Source organism: Epinephelus lanceolatus, chromosome 17, assembly GCF_041903045.1.
Source record: "Epinephelus lanceolatus isolate andai-2023 chromosome 17, ASM4190304v1, whole genome shotgun sequence".
Classification (NCBI taxonomy): domain Eukaryota; kingdom Metazoa; phylum Chordata; class Actinopteri; order Perciformes; family Serranidae; genus Epinephelus; species Epinephelus lanceolatus.
The window spans coordinates 36731593-36749088 of NC_135750.1; the positions used below are offsets into that span (position 1 = coordinate 36731593).

Sequence of the window (17496 nt, forward strand, 5' to 3'; positions counted from 1 at the left end):
AAAGCCAACAAGTCTATTTAATCATTAAAATTAAAAAAAAAAGCCTTTCTATGATGAGTCTGGCCATTTGCAGATAAAGAAATGTAAAATGGAGGGTTCCCTACCCTGGATGGTCCTCGGTACAAACAGCGAAGCTGATCCCAGGACTGTTCCTGCTGAAGGTCCAACGTTGCTTCAACAAACACCTGGGTCCCAACAAAGAACATTAAGCTATAATTTGTTACATGGCATACAGAGTGCAAAAAGAGCAAGCCTGTTGCCCTGTGCTCACCTGCTTGACAATAACTAGATTAGAATTTTGCTATCAAACTTTATGTACTGTGGACGAGCAGGTTTCATGTTTGCAAATGAATGTAAAAAGATCATTCCAGTTCATTGCATCTTTGGCCAGGGTCCGACGTTAAGGTTTTTTCCTACTGTGCTGCTCGCCCGATCGGGCATGTCTGCGCAGGGTCTGCTGGCCCGCCGGCTATTTTTGCTTGCCCCAGGCATTCGGGCAACCGTTAATGTCGGACCCTGTTGGTCCTATTTTTTAAAAAATGTATATATAAATGTATCTATATTTTTTTAAAATGATGGAAATGAGGCCCTGATTATAATAACGGGAATGACCTTTTTAGGCTTTAAGTCTGAAAATCTGACAGAAAACACATAACAATATCCAGTAGAGCCAAAGATGGCGGTCAACGAGCTGTTGTCACTGTGGTTACATTTATAGATGTATATATAAATCTTACCTTCTTCCTGTGAGCCTCTGCACCTGCGTCATGATGCATTGATGTAACACGAGTCTGAGACCGAAACGGAAGGACAGGGCTGTGTCAGGGTTGTAAGCTGCAGTGCTTAAACTGAGCAGTATTGTTGTCGTAACAAAATCCCACTTTTCTTTTCACAGGATATGTTCTTACTGTTTTGTCTGTCTTGTCCCTGTTTTTCTTTTCTAATGTTTTGTATTTATTGTTTTTAATGCTATACAGTAGGCTGTATAACAATGGAATGTGTAATGGTGACCACATGAATTTCCCACTTTGATGATTTGATGACGACAAATTAAGTTTAAAATAATACCAGAATTATCCTTTGATCTAAACTAGTTATTTCTTCATGTCTGTCCACATCTTTCTTTTTTCCCCAAGAACAAGCACACACCTGTGCCAGGGACGTGCTGCGGCCACGTTTTTGTTCAGTAGTAGACCCCCCCCTTCCTCCTTGGCTGGAGGAACACTTGTAACAGATCCATCGCTGTTGTAGCTCTGAGGAAGGGCCCCACCCAGAGTCCTTCTGTTGCAGGCACTGGAGGTGGTACAGGTGGCCACAGCTAACAACACACACACACACACACATACATACACAAGTCAGTGTCCGTAAATATGAAATGCTTTTCACATAAAAATGAGAAAGAAAAAAAACCTGTACAATCAATTGCAACTCAATACAAATGTTCTGCCATAAATTCCGTAACTGCCTTAAATAGAAACAACTCGCGACCAACTGCAGTCCAGAGCAACAACACCACTAACTATAAGACCTCAATGCTAAAACCTATGACTGAATTGACACCTCTGTGACAGTGTCAAAAACAAAAGCAGACGTTATGATAGACCAATTATATTTGATTGCATTAGTGTACAGGTGTACTTAATAAAGTGGCTGCAAAGTGTATGTGAATAAAACTGTAAATCAGCATTAAAAAGAAATGAGGATACAAACACAAAGCCAGAATGATATGCATCTTTTGAGCTACATTTTGGCCAAACCTTGATCACACACCATCAAAAACAGAAGCCATTTGTGTTTTACTGTTGTCCAAGAGTTTAACACCTCCAGTGTGTGCTACCTGAACACAATGATCTCCTCAGCTGAGTCCTGCCTTCTCTTGTACTGCTGGAGACAGATGTTACAGTGGTCTTGTCGTGGGTGGAGTCCCCTTGTGACAGCAGCGCGAAGGTGAGCCAGGGACCAGTGGAGGTCATGGTTCAACAGGCTGGTGGTTGTTTCAAGTAAAGTCTAAAACAGGAAAGTATTTTTCTGTATTTTTTTTTACCATGTCAATTACAACATATTCAGAAAGAGAATTTGAACAACATCAACAGAGTTTTTCCTCACAGATCGGAAGTAAAAATATGGGTCTGTTTCACTGCTGTGTTTACACAGCAATAAAAACCAAGCATCAGACAATGTTAACAGCCTACATGGCATTGTTTAGGACTGTGTATTGATAGAACTTGTCAATTAGGTTTGACACAGCTAGTATTTGAATTGTGGTTTAGGCACGTCTTTGTTATTTACTCATAATATACAGACAGTGCTTTACCTGTTCATAGTTAAAAGTGTCCAGCATACCCAGAATGAGACCTTGGATCTCTGCGAGCTTTCCTTTCCCGTAGACTGGGTCCTGAAAGACAGAAGCATGCCAACAGCGTCCCACAATGTGAGTACATAATATAGTTACAGTATAGAAGGACATCAACCATTTAATAAATCATAAATTACAGCCCTTGTGTCCAGCACTAATAATTTGTCTTCAACATTAAGTAACCCATATTTAACACTTTGTTACTAAGGTTCAAACACTGAAACCCTTCACAAGAAATTTGACCCCCAATATGTCTGATGGTGGTGCTCTAATTAGTGTCCAAAAAACTTTTGAAAGTTCTTGGTAATGCCTTGTTTCCTGTTACGTATGTGATTTGTGTTTGTGGAGCTGTAAATATACGGATGATGCCTCCAGTGTCCAATGCAAGGAAGTGCATTTCTTCACAGATGTATAGAAACCTGATAGAAACTACCTGTAGCCATGGAGGAGAGGCTAATTTTGTCAGTTTGTCACCATCCAGTAGCTTAATATGCACTTGGAACATTATCGAGAGAAAAACAGAACCAATATCGCATGGCAACATTTAAGTGAAGATGTTGGCTTGCCAAGTACGTATGTGAAATATTTCATTAAAAAGATGTATGAACGGCTAAAAGAGTCATAATGACAATCTGACTGTATATATTGTGTAACCATATTTTAGCAGAATAACATTACTCAGATTCACAATGTAAATCATACAAACTGACTTGACAATCAACATGGGCAACTGAGTTGAAGGAAGCTAGCACACTGTCACAAACAGTATCTGAAATCCACCGCAAAAGTGCAAATTTTTTTTTAACATACTCGGAAAATTCTGGATTTAAAAATTACAGAGGGCACATCAGATATCACAGATTCCCATAGGAATTAATGAACTTCCGGTTGACTTGTCTCTGCACACATACGTAAGTGGAAACAAGGCATAAGGCAGATACACAAACAGCGACTGTCTGACACTCAGAGGAATCCTTTTAAAGTAGGAAAAATTGAGAAAGGCCGAACAAAACACACATACACACCTGCAGTATTCGTTGGATGATGGCAGGCAGAGAAATAAAGCTGCTCATCGAGTTGAGCACCTTCATGGTCAGCTCCTTGAGCACTGAGACACACACACACACACACACACACATAATGAATATCATCTTAATCAACAGCGTCACCATCACTGTCATACTGTTGTAGGTGGTAAAGACATAACAAACAAGGGTGCTCAATGGCTACATAAAACACCATCATATCATGATCATACATAATCATAAAGACATAACTGTTCACAGACACTTTTAATACTGCATACATTGATTCTGGAACACTTTGGTCAGAGGTAATGAAAAAAAAAAAAATCACATTTAGTGGACTGCATATTTGCTTTTATCTCTAATATTTCAAACTGCCCTCAGCTCTAATCCTTAACTGTTCAATAGAGAAAATTTAAAACACTGAAATAGAAATAAACAAAGACATATCATTAAATTCAACATAAAGTACATTTTAATCTGTATTTACATTTTGTGAATGCATTTACTGTGTCATACTTGAATAAGCAACATATGATGAAAGCAATATAATTAGCTTTTTTTGGCTTTAATACCTGAAACAAATGTTTTTCCATGCCACATTAAAATCAGATCAGCGCACAGACAACAAAGTGAAGAGCTGAATCCAGCAGAGAGCAGCAAAGACCTGCTCATACTAAATGCAAAGCACTGACATTAGTTTTCATGATGAAAAAACAGAGGACTTTGGCCCAGACCAGGGCCGAAAACACTTGGGACATCCTTGCTCATAAGTGTGTGTGTGTGTGTGTGTCTCTATGTGCGTTTACCTTCAAATGTGTGGTCGGCATTCAGACCCTTTACTAGTTTTTGAGAAGCCATCATGGTCTCCAGAAGTGGAAACCACAGAACCTGTGAAAAAAGGGAAGAAAAAGTAATAAATGAGTAGACAGTTGTCACCCCCTCACCCACACACAGACACACAGACACACACACACACACACTCTCACCTCTCTTTGTTGCTGGTAGAGGTTGTCAGAGCTTCGGTGACAGAGATCAGTGATGTCGTTCAGTGAATTCTTTACTCTTGTCAGCGTTATTTCACTGTCTCTCTCCTCTTCTTCCTGTCCTCCATCTCCTTCATCAGCTCCTCTGTCACACTCAGCAGTAAGGAGGTTCAGATTTTCCTTCAGTGTCTTCAGAGAGAGTTTAAAGCACTTTTTAAACAGCTATATAAAATAACATTATGGAAAGTAAGTACATTTAACTGCTGTATTTCAGTATAGTTTTTGCTACTGACACTGTACTTGGGTATTTACATTTTATATGAATTTCTGCTTTAACTCAACAGCACCGTATACACACAGATATATGTGGATATGCAATATATTAATCAGTACTACAATCGAGCCCTCGTATTCATGTGTCAAATTGGTAAATGGTTGGTTCATTAATGAATCTAATCAATGAATAGTCTGTGGGTGTTGTGTATCTACCTCTAACAAGACAGCGAAAGCTCCATGAACATCTCCCTTCTTCTCCAGTAGATAGGCTGTAGCCTCATTGTGGTGGTACTTCTCTGTTACCTAGAGTCAAAGACAGGGACAGAGAGACATAGAGAAGCACGTGCTGTCACACTCACGGGTACAGGTAAGCTGGTACCATCTGGTGCTGTATCACTACAGTACAGATAATACAATAATTACCATACACAGTATGATGCAGTTCCTTTGATGGATACATTTTCATTATACCATTACATCCTTCATTATATTAATATTTTTGATGCTATGGTGATAGTCGTTTTCTTAATCAGTCATTTCATTACATCACTGAATATTTACTCTCAAGCGGTGAGGTTGTAGAACTGAAACTTTTTTCGTGTGCCAAGTGTGTAAATGACGCAAAAACATGAATGGCCCTATGGAGAGCCAGTGTGTGGTTTGTCCATTCTGGGCTACTGTAGAACAACATGGCAAACTCTGTGGAAGAGGACCCGCTCTGTTAATATATATTTATGAATATTATATTCCATTTCAGCCCATATATCCTCTTAAATCCTTCACACTGTGCCTTTTAAAGGGACGGTTCACCCCCAAAATAAAAAATACAAACATACATAGTACACCCACCACCTGTATCACCATGCAAAAGGAAGCATGCAATAACATGGATTGGAGGCTCATGCTTCTGACAGAGTGAGAGATCAACATTAATGGCGTCCTCCTTGGCTGAGCTGCAACATTAGCTAGCTTAGTGGTGCTAGGTTAACAAGCAGTAGATGCACGCTTCCCTCTGCTTGGTGATACGGTTGGCAGGGTTAGTTCAGTAGAAAGAAAATAGTTCTTACATGAAACTGCTGATTATCTAGAGTAACCAGGTCACGATTTCTGGAAAGCGAGATTGCTGTTCAGGTTTTTAAATGTATTTTTTGGTGCTTTGAGCACCACAAGCCAGATGTCATCTAGTTCCATTATACTAGAGAGTAGGCAGCCATCTCTATGGCTGATATCTCCAACATACCAAAACAGTCTAGACTGATAAACAGGGCTACAGGTAAGAGGAAAAGTATGTATTTTTGATTTGGTTCACTGAACTTACTGCTAGTCAGAACAGCAGAGCAGTGTTTAATAGGTAGTTGCTTTCTACCTGTCATTGGGACCGCAAAAACTAGGGCGTTATGTCTTACACACACGCTAGTTTAGACAGCACGTTAGTTGAGCTAATAGCGAATTGTTACTAATAAGCTGAAATGAAAGCTGTCTGTATGTAGACTAACTTAGTTTGACACACTTAAAATTGGGTAGATACTTTTAAACTAAGCTGCTGGCTGAGACAAATGGCCCCTCCTCTCTCTACCAGCACTAATGTTACTGGCACACTGTGAATTACATCAGCAGAGAGGGAGCAGGACAGAGGACAGGAGGAAATAAAGACAGAGGACAGGGGGAAAGAGGACAGGAGGACTGACTGATAAATAATAAACTTCACTCAGTATTGTCAGGTCAGGAATATTGTTTATAAAGTGTCTCTGCTGTGGTAAAAATTACTGTTGCTGCTCTGGAAACAACATTTTGTCCTATTTAAAATATTCAATAATCCTGTTCTGAATTTATTCTTTATTACATAAATATATTTTCTAAAAAGCAAATATTTAGAAATGAAAGAGAACTGATAAGAGTACCAATAAAGTATCGATAAAAGTAGTAGTGTCGATAAAATCTTAGCAATACCCGTCCCTAAATGGGAGTATTTGACCTCTTCTTTGTGCTGGTTCCACAGCCTATCAGTGATGGACCCTTCTGCTGACTTCGGCCTTATTCTCTCACAGTGCATGAAACTGTAAATACGGCAACTGTATGGAGTCTAGTGAAACAAGGCAGCCCTTCACACTATCACTATCATAAAGTGAATGAAAGAATGTAAATACAGTTAGTAGAGAGAATGTACATTAAGGCACAATACAGCCTGATCACTAACACATCCATGAAGTCTTGTGATGGTGTTATCAGCTGAAGGAATCCGGTACTGAACTGAAAATCAAAGTTGCCATGTTATCAACTTTATGAGGCTGTCCTTAGTCACAGCGTTGTTTTGATTTAAATGCTAACGTCAACATACCATCATAATCACAATGATAATGCTAACAAGCTAATGTTCAGCAGGTGTGATGGTCACTGTGTTCACATCTTTGTTTAGTTTGCTTTTCTGTCATATGATAAACCACTCCTGTTGTTCCCACAACATGAACACGGTGCAGGTAATAAACTCTTGTACACAAACACAGTTCATATCATCAAAGTATAGTAGATCGTACATGTATGGCCTCCTCCAGTCTGTAGTGCTGGGAGGTCTGCAGGAAGCTCAGGAGCTGTTCGGGGGCAAAGCGGCACAGTAAGTCCAGCAGAAGCTCATGGAGGTCACGTTCCAGAGGCAGGACGACTCCTGAGTGATGACCTTCCCTGAATAACACAGCAGACGAGACGTGAGGAGGAAGAACAGGAGGAGACAGAGGGAGGAGGGGGGCAAGTTTAAAAGAAATGGAGAAGTGAGGTAGCAGACTTATCACACTATACCGTGGCTCCAGGAGGCAGCTGAGAAACTTGAAAAGTAGCTGGTCATCCTAGAAAGAGAGAGAGAAACTGATTTAGTGGGTAACATTAACTCGTCTCAATGGGCTGTCACAGTGTTTTGTTGTGACTATTACCACCTACAATAGGAGGTGTGCAAAGTCTTAGATGTGATGATGATAGATGTGTTGGTATGTGTGGGCAGGCAGTCAGTATAAAGCCACCTTTGGGCAGGAGATGTACTGCATACCTTCCAAATAGGGTGATGTGGTGGTTCACTTTCACACTGTGATCTGTTTGCTGTTTTAACCTGTGTCTTTAGTAGAAAGTAATGTGGAACCCTTTGAGGAGGGTACAACTGTTTAAAGCACTCAAACAGTAATAAAAGTGTAAAAGTAAGCTTCCCAAACAGGTTTCAATCTGCTCATTTTGTTTACACAGTGCAGGAACCATCAGGCAGCAACCAGCAAATTACTTTTTACACTTTTTGTTCTTTTCCTTTTTCGTCATATTCTAAAGAACTCTGTGACAGACATGATGTTGGCTACAGTAAAAGTAAAAATGACCCTCAGCAGTGTTAGTGCAGAAACGTGTTTGTATTTCTGTAATATTTTGAAGCTGGTAGTCTGTAGCCAGACTGTCAGTAATAATATCACAAGACAGGGAAGATATAATAATAAATCATTATCTATTTTGATCTTACCTGAAGCTCAGAGATGATTTGCTGCACCTCTTGGGCAAAGTGAAACAGCACTAGTTCAGCTGACTTGATGGGGTCAAGGGCCACCAGCTCCTGTGGACAAATGATGCACTGCAAAGTTTAACATATTTCCACAAATAACATTTGAGTTAAATCCTGAATGGTTGTCAGAGGAGGATAACCTGAAGGACAGAATCCTGGATACTTCACTGCAAACCTCCAGTTGAGCACATATGACATCAACCTATGTCACAACGGGACTGTCTGATCAAGCTGTTAACTCATCTGAATCACGTGTACGCCACCAAAGCAACTGTCAACATGCTCTTATATCACTGGTTGCAGAATAAATAGAAACATACAGATAAATGTACATTAAACAAAGTAGCTGACCTGTGGTAACCTTTAGACCTAGAGTAAGTAGCAAGCTAGTGTGTGGGAATGTTTATGTGTTGCTTGGCAACAGTTCAGTCGCAGTCCGACTGAAGAACTATTTATGTTGGCGGATGCAAATAAATGATTAAATAAGCAAACAAATCATAATCTGTTGTTGCTTGTACTGTTAACTAATAAATACTAGAGTTATTGTGTAAAGGCAATGTCACACAAGAGGGAGTGCTGCTGTACTGAATAGCAGCATGACTGTGAGGGGGTCGTAGGAACTCCCTCTCCTGTAATATTGCTTAATTAAATACAAAAAAAAAACAAAGACTAAAGACTGATTTTAAACAAAGCAATAATTCATAATAACTGTTATCAATACAACAGGGTTATGGATGTGTATCCTCTCCACCTAGACAGGCCACACTCATGTCTCTATCTGTCTGCTGGGATGATTTAAAGAAAAAAAAAATATATACAGTCAGGTCCATAATTATTTGGACAATGATACAGTTGTCATCATTTTGGCTCTGTACACCACCACAATGGGTTTTAAATGAAACAATGAATACCTGCTTAAAGTGCAGACTCTCAGCTTTCATTTAAGGTTTTTTTCAAAAATGTAGTATGAACCGTGTAGGAATGACAACCATTTCTTCACACAGTCCCCCAACTTTAAGGGCTCATAAGTATTTGGACAAACTAACAAAATCATCAATTAAACAGTCAGTTTTAATACTTGGTTGCAAATCCTTTACAGTCAATGACTGCCTGAAGTGTTGGACACATAGACATCACCAGATGCTGGGCTTCTTCCCTGGTGATGCTCTGCCAGCCCTTTACTGTAGCCGTCTGCACTTCCTGCTTGTGTTTTGGGTGTTTTGCCCTCAGTTTTGGCTTCAGCAAGAGAAACGCATGCTCAATTGGATTCAGGTCAGATGATATGACTTGGCCATTGCAGAACATTCCACTTCTTTGCCTTAAAAATGTCTTTGGTTGCTTTTGCAATATGCTTCAGGTCATTGTCCAACTGCACTGTGAAGCATCGTCCAATGAGTTTTGAAGCATTTAGTTGAATCTGAGCAGATAATGTAGCCCCAAACACTTCAGCTTTCATCCTGCTGCTCTTGTAAGCAAGACAAGACTTCACTAGAATAAATACAGAGGGTTTATCACAAGATGCAAACCAATGGTTAGCCTTAAAAATGGAAGGCCAGATTAGAGTTTGTCAAAAACCATCTAAAAAGCCTGTACAGTTGTGGAACAGCATACTATGGACAGATAAAACAAAGATCAACTACCAGAATGATGGGAAGACAAGAGAAGGAAGAAGGGAAGGAACTGCTCATGATCCAAAGCACACCACCTCATCAGTGAAGCATGGTGGAGGTACTGTTATGTCATGGCCATGTATGGCTGCCAGTGGAACTGGTTCTCTTGTATTTATTGATGATGTGACTGCTGACAAGAGCAGCAGGATGAAAGCTGAAGTGTTTGGGGCTACATTATCTGCTCAGATTCAACCAAATGCTTCAAAACTCATTGGACGATGCTTCACAATGCAGATGGACATTGACCTGAAGCATACTGCAAAAGCAACCAAAGACATTTTTAAGGCAAAGAAGTGGAATGTTCTGCAATGGCCAAGTCATATCATCTGACCTGAATCAAATTGAGCATGCGTTTCTCTTGCTGAAGCCAAAACTGAGGGCAAAACACCCAAAACACAAGCAGGAAGTGCAGACGGCTGCAGTAAAGGGCTGGCAGAGCATCACCAGGGAAGAAACCCAGCATCTGATGATGCCTATGTGTCCAACACTTCAGGCAGTCATTGACTGTAAAGGATTTGCAACCAAGTATTAAAACTGACTGTTTAATTGATGATTATGTTAGTTTGTCCAAATACTTATGAGCCCTTAAAGTTGGGGGACTGTGTGAAGAAATGGTTGTCATTCCTACACGGTTCATACTACATTTTTGAAAAAAGCCTTAAATGAAAGCTGAGAGTCTGCACTTTAAGCAGGTATTCATTGTTTCATTTAAAACCCATTGTGGTGGTGTACAGAGCCAAAAATGATGACAACTGTATCATTGTCCAAATAATTATGGACCTGACTGTATATATATATATATATATATATATCTTAACTGCCTCTTGAGTACCTCAGGATTCCCAAGGAAAAGCTAGAGCAAAAGGCTGAGGAGAAGGACCCTCTTCCCAGGAATGAAGTCATAATGATATTTTTGTGTCTGAGTATGATCTGACCTGTATGTGTTGCAGTACTTTGGCCTTGACTGCTTGTTTCTCCTCTGGGCTGTAGCCAGGCATGGACAGCAGATTGTGAATGTAGCTGAAGATCTCCCCCTGCGCGCACACACACACACACACACACACACACACAGTTTATTTTCATCTGCCAATTACATTACAATAGTCAACAGCAATCGAGAACACAGCCAGGCTGCCTGTTACAGCTGAGATGGAACACAATTTTACCAGCTGTCTTGCTCTTACCTTTCTGAGGGGGTCTCTCAGGTAGCAGTCAATGATCTTGTCGTACAGATGTTTCTTCTCATACAGAAATTCACAGATTTGGTAGCTGGAGGGAAACACAGGGAGGCACAAAGACATGTTATTGAGACCACAGAAAAATGTCAATTATTTCCCCTGTTGCCTCTGATGTTTTCACAGGTAGTTGTGCTAACCAAAGCTTTAAAATGTCTAGATGACCTGAGAAATTAGTAAAAAGCAGCACTGAGACTGAGCACCAACTGGATAATTAAGACTGGTGATGGGTGAGTCACTGTATGTAAAAATATCAGCATTGTAGAGTCAAAGCTGCACTGACTGACAGTCAGCTAAGGATTAGAGGACAATGTGCAATGTAAAAGGTGTCCCTCATAGTGACAACCCCAGAGGGAATTATCACCAACTCTGTACTTACCTTCACCTCTACAGAGTTTTAGCCTCTTTTCACCTACTGTATTTTGTGGCAAAACATATCATAATATAACGTTTGCTTCAGTCTTAATGCTCTCAGCAACTCTGTTTCCAAAATCAACCGGCAGCTGTTTCCAGTGAGAACGCTCTGATAGACCTGCTGTTCACTATCTGCCCAGCATCAAACAGTAGACAGACACAATTAGAGGCCAGCTGAAAGTGGAACACACAGACGCTAAAGAGCCATTATATTTTTAAGGAGTTGTTTTCACTTTTGGAAAGCTCCATCCAGTGAATATGTCAACTACATTTTGCATAGCCTAGAACAACAACGTAAGCTCATAACCCTAGAAAGTTACAAAATTCTAACCAAAAAAAAAACGGCATGGAAAATTTGCAAAGGTACAAGATGTTAAAATTGCACTCGTCACTTTAGGTCTTTGGTCAGCTACTCACAACTTGGCCTTCTCTGCCAGGGCCAACAGCCTTCCTTCATTAAACTGGACAACACCCCCGACCTGGAGAAGCTCCAGCAGAACCTACAGACCAATCACAATAAAAAACAGAAACATGATGACATGACATCATCTAGCAAATTACAGACTGCAGACATTACACACACACACACTGAATGAATATATCACCTGCAAATGACTGTCTGTATATCATTATTTGGTGTGTTACTTTGAATCTGTCAAGAAAACTTTGTTTTTCTCAGATGACTCCACAGTGAACGGAGAATCCAAAAAGCTCAAACATTCTTAATTTTAATTTTAAATTTTACAACACAGCGACCACATTTACCAGCTGCAAAACTATACGAAAACATCTGTTAAAATGTTGCAATTTAAAACACGTCAGTACAAACAGTCTCATGCATGGCTTAGTAGCGTGCCTGAGTACTTGTCTGTGTTTAAACTCTGTTCAAGCCAAGCTCATACACACATGTGTACTGAGACCCACTGAGGGCCAGCTACTCATTGTAGAAAGTGTTTTATATTGCAACATTTTGGTAAAAATGCATGTGTTTGGGAGGTACTGAGCATACAACTGGATAAATTACACTTGTATGAGAGTTCTAAACTGATGTTTTAATATAGATGTGCTGTTGTTAAACGTGGTCCCCACTCTGTTTCCCTTTTTTGGATTCTCCTGTTCGCCTTGGAGGCATGTGATAAAAACAAAGTTTTCTTTACAAACTCAAAGTAACATGCAGTCAGAAATTGATATATTAATAGTTATACCATGGTCTGGGTGAATACTCAATTCTGATTGGCTGCAGGGTGTCCGTTAAAAGGTGTTATAGGACAGCTAAAAAGACGTTCCGGTCAAATTGCCTGATGACAGGTTCTAAATTATTGCGCTGGCTCAACTGCTAGTTTGTAACCATAGCAACGGAGACTCAGAGCAGAGGCAACGGATTACAACGGGCATCATGAGTGATTTTATCGTTTCATTTAATTTATTTCGTGAATCTGATCATTTTGATAACTGTGATGCAGAAGAAGAGAGGTTAGAGAATGAAAAGAAAAGGGAGAAACGGCACAAGGAGTCGCGGGTCTACACCAATCACAGCCTCCGGAGCACAGCTGTAGGTCGGCTCTCTTACACCGGCCTGAAAACTCGTCAGATCATGACCGTCACAGGACATCGGTGTGAAAGCAGCCTGCAGGATTATTGGGCTCTGTCAGCGCAGGAGAGACGAGACTGGAGCAACATCTTGTTGTCTCCAAATGTCCCAACAAGCAGTACTCAATCTGTCAATCTCCGTCCTTCAAATGCCACTATGATGGACATACCCATATCACTTTCAAATTTCACTTCAAATTAATGGTAATGTAGCACTTAATTTTAAATAGGAAACAATCGTTAATTTGTTAATGTGTTTATATGATTTAATCTCGACTACTATATGCTTATGAATTATTTGTTGCAATTACAAACGATTTTGACTAGACTACTATTTGGATGTTGATTATTTGAAACAAATTTTCTTGGGCCTATAAATGAACGCCAATGAATCATGAAAGTAATATCTCAAGTTTTTTTTTTGCACATCATCCTCTGACCACCAGAGTCTGTCACACACAAGCGGTAAGAAGTGCACTGGCTTTCTGAAATTATCATCTTCTGAATAATATCACGTAACGTTTGGTCATCATCTCACTTCCCTTCACTGATCAGAGTCCTGTGATCTCTATGCTGCGGCCATAGCAGGTTTCCATGGCAACGCCTGTGAACTACAGAGATTAAATAGTCCGCTCAGCTGTGGCTTGTAAAAAACTCATGATTTTAACTGTAAAACACATTAAAACATAAATAATTGATTTAATATTCATTTCTTTGGTAAGTGACCATGGTATAAGCGGGTTAATGCCCTTCGAGGTGTCCATTATCAGGAATGAATGGACTTCTCGGAAGCACGGTTACGGTTACGTCGGACGGTTCACGCCTCTGCCTCGTCCATTAATTCCTGATAATGGACACCTTGTCGGGCATTAACCCTTACTTATTTACCAGACGAAGTATTCTTTCAACATGAAGTGGCTCTGCAAACTGCTATCTTGTTAGACAAGATGCTTTTTTGCTTCCTGTTTGTGTTTTAGTGACTGGTCCAGAACAGGCTTTCAGGATCTCAATAATCTTTCTGAGAGCATTATCAAACATGAAAGCAGCAGTAAAAACAGTACACACAAGAACATAACTACCCAGCACATACAAATAGGGACCTGCTTCACCAACCTGCTGCCTCTCAGTGTGTCGGGAATCATCGTCTGGGCAACACAGGAACTCCAGAACCTGGAAAGACAGTTAGGAGGTTGGCTATTCACGTAAATACTGTCTGAGGATGATGCAGAGGTAAAGGAGACCCACACATGTTTTGTCTTTAGGAAGTTTAATTGTATATACTGTCATATAATACCAGCTATAATGTCATGTCATATCATGTCATGTCAGATTGGAGTTGAAAGTATCAGGATAAAACTATCTATCATGACATACTTGTGTGTCTGGGGGATCTGACTGGTTACCTGATCAAAGAGCTTCCTGTTCACAAAAAGCGTGTTGTCTGGCTTAGCCAACTGGCGTGCCAGAAAAGTGAAGAGCCCGCCCACCTGGGATGGAGTAAAGTCTGGGTTGTCCACCATCACCTAGGTAACCAAATAGACATACATATATAATCAAAAAGAAGACAGAGAAGATAACAACTTTAACAGTAGTCAATGATATTAACCACTCCTTTTTCATGATGACTCCGCTACTGTTTTAACATGGAGCCCTTCAAGTGAAAAAGTAAATACTGTCCTATTGGGTGGTTGGCTTTGAAAAACACAGGTATACTGTGTAGTTAAATTCTCTAGTTCCATAAGATGGTCATGTCACTGTATTATTTTCTGTTTAGTGCCAGTTTTTTCTCTGACTTGCTGTGAAGCAGAAGGTTTGTGCTGTGAATGGTTCTGCAAGATCACATTGTCTGTTTCAATAAAGGACAAAAATACCAAGCTACTTTTTATGCTCAATGCTGTCTTCACTCTCAACAATCATGTGAAACAAACACAACAGAGGATGGAATAATTTCAGTGACTTTACCTGTAGTAAGATGTCCACTATCCTCTGCTGGTACTCCAGGGCCTGCTTATCATTCTTAAAGTCTTCAAATGTCTACAGAAAAGTAAGAACCAAATCTTAAATGACAGAAAAAATGCCAAAGCGCATCTCACCTTTCAGAGGTACTAAAATTATCTAGTAGAAAAGCTAGAATCACCACCCCATGGTAACCAAACATAATGCCTCCAGCCATGGCTGTCACCAGCACAGAGGCATAATGAGAACACAAAGACCTATATATTCGGCTGAATATTACAAAAAACACACATTCGGTATTCGGTGGAATAAGTGAAAAGCAAGGCCGAATAATAGCGGCGTGTTTTGATAATGCAATCAAACAACATGCGGTGACAGACGGAGCAAAATGTCGGCAGTGTGGCGATATTTTACTCCGTCCGTCACCGCACTCGCATTTGCAACTAAAAATAGTTTTGTGCAAGCAAAATAAATCATTCAGCACGCTGTGCCAGTACAGATTTCAACCAACAGCAGAAACAAAAGGCGAATCCTGCCGGTTGTGGGTTGAACGGGGGTCAGAGACACGGACAGGAATGTATTCCTGTCAAATATGGCGGCCATAGTGCTCCGTGGCACAAGATGAGGCTTACTGGCGACGGAGAAGTCCGGCTCCAATAATGTCCTCTTCTTGGCGTCATGACTGCCCAGAAGTACCTGAACGCCGAGCCATGGCGGCACACAGGTATGTGGCGTGTCAGAGGAGAAACGAGCCGTTCACATTTCTCTCTTTGTGGCAGGTAACGGTTCACAAACCACACCGCACTTTAGGGAATGTTCTTTACTTGTCAGAGGAGGAGGGTGGCTGGTTGATTTTTATTATATTTATTTATTTCATTTTGATCCCCCCTATGTTAATCACTTATTGATGCTGTTTTTGAAGTATGAATAAGTCAATAAGTAATTTATTCCATTGAAATATCATTGATGTATTATAGAAAAGTGATTTATCTTTTTATAAATGACAAAAGGCACATCTGCCTCATTTTCGCTGTGGTATTGTGATACTACTCAGAACCACAATATTTTCACTGGTATCATACCATGGGTCCCAATTTTGGTACAACACTAATCTGGAGGGAGTTCATCTGCAAAAACTAATGAAAAACTAAACAACGGTATTCGGTACTCGGTATTCGGCCAAGTGTTTAATTTTATTCGGCTTCGGCTTCGGCCACAAATTTTCATTTCGGTGCATCCCTAACCAAAATAAGACCAATACTGCAACCTTTACTGAGTGCAGTCCATCTTTAATCCAAACAATTCAAGATGTATGAAAACATCCAACAACAGCAACGCGTAGTTACAATTCTGGGGAGGTGCACGTCAGGTTACGGCGTACGTCGACGTGAAGCCTACGTCATAGCTACAGCGTTGATTCAATGCAGAAGTATTAATGAACTTTAATGACCCACTATAAGACACATTTAGCAGAACAAGAATTGAAATGATATAAAGAAATCTCACCATGGCGAGGACATTGAGGAACTCCCGGGTGTCAAAGTGGAGGAGAGTTCGAATAAATGGGAAAACCTCCTCTTCCTCTAATGAGTCAGCTGAATGTAGACGGATAAGGAACTCAAACACCTGACACAAAACACACAGACACACACACATGGCATTAGCCCACTACATTTCTTCAGATGACACAACAGTGGTGTTAATCCCGATCTCACCACCCTCCAAACACAAGCCCCCAGCAGTGCTCATCGAACTAAACACCTGACAAACAGAGGCAATAAATGAACAGAGGGCACCCTTTTAGTGTATTTGATGATATTGAGTACCAACCAAACGGCAGCACTTTTTTCATTTACTCAAAAATCTGTAACCTTAGTATGTGAAACTGTTTGGGATAATTCTTCAGGGTGGAGGATAAAATGAGGCTATAACTACACCTGGTGGTGGAGTCACTTAATACTGCAGTGTGCTCTTATATTGAAAGGTTCATAGCTCTGGCAGAAATGCTAGTGTGATGTCTGTGGCTTTACAATGGTGACTGTAGGAAGTTATGCTCTATAGGGCCCCAATCACAGGGACAGAGTTTTGCAGGTTGCAAAATAAGGTGCAATGCACTGCCTTTTTTTTTATTGAATGTCACTAGTAAAAAAAACGCTTGCTGCTCTCCACTTCTTTACCCTAACCTTCCCGTGTAATCAAGCTATCATTTATTTTTTCTTTTATTTCACAGTTGATAGTATGTAGTTACTAAAATGCACAGGCAGAGGGTACTTGCTGTAGCTCTGGTTGAGGGTGAGACGCTGTCAGCAAATAGTTTGTTGGGCACAGGGAAATGGAGATCTGTGTGGGTACATGAGACCCTTAAAAAGAGGGTGGATGACAGGGAGCACCATCAGTCGGTACAGGAGCTTTGCCTTCATGATGGCCATTTCCAGGAATACTTTAGGATAACTCAGGAG

At 40.4% G+C, this 17496-nt stretch overlaps 1 protein-coding gene across 2 annotated transcripts in view; it reads right to left on the minus strand.

The window, feature by feature from the left end:
* Positions 1 to 17496, minus strand: part of vps8 (VPS8 subunit of CORVET complex) — a 64041-nt gene that overhangs the window by 3452 nt on the left and 43093 nt on the right. For both annotated transcript variants that reach the window (XM_078176253.1, XM_078176254.1), the window contains 19 exons: positions 16544 to 16663; positions 15044 to 15115; positions 14485 to 14604; positions 14195 to 14251; positions 11909 to 11991; positions 11027 to 11111; positions 10778 to 10876; positions 8134 to 8223; positions 7437 to 7483; positions 7178 to 7322; positions 4857 to 4946; positions 4371 to 4556; positions 4191 to 4272; positions 3382 to 3464; positions 2315 to 2395; positions 1838 to 2007; positions 1150 to 1318; positions 738 to 791; positions 105 to 185 (listed from right to left, as the gene is read on the minus strand). In XM_078176253.1, the coding sequence (XP_078032379.1) occupies positions 105 to 185; positions 738 to 791; positions 1150 to 1318; positions 1838 to 2007; positions 2315 to 2395; positions 3382 to 3464; positions 4191 to 4272; positions 4371 to 4556; positions 4857 to 4946; positions 7178 to 7322; positions 7437 to 7483; positions 8134 to 8223; positions 10778 to 10876; positions 11027 to 11111; positions 11909 to 11991; positions 14195 to 14251; positions 14485 to 14604; positions 15044 to 15115; positions 16544 to 16663 (1914 nt within the window). The remainder of the gene's footprint in view (positions 1 to 104; positions 186 to 737; positions 792 to 1149; positions 1319 to 1837; positions 2008 to 2314; positions 2396 to 3381; positions 3465 to 4190; positions 4273 to 4370; positions 4557 to 4856; positions 4947 to 7177; positions 7323 to 7436; positions 7484 to 8133; positions 8224 to 10777; positions 10877 to 11026; positions 11112 to 11908; positions 11992 to 14194; positions 14252 to 14484; positions 14605 to 15043; positions 15116 to 16543; positions 16664 to 17496) is intronic.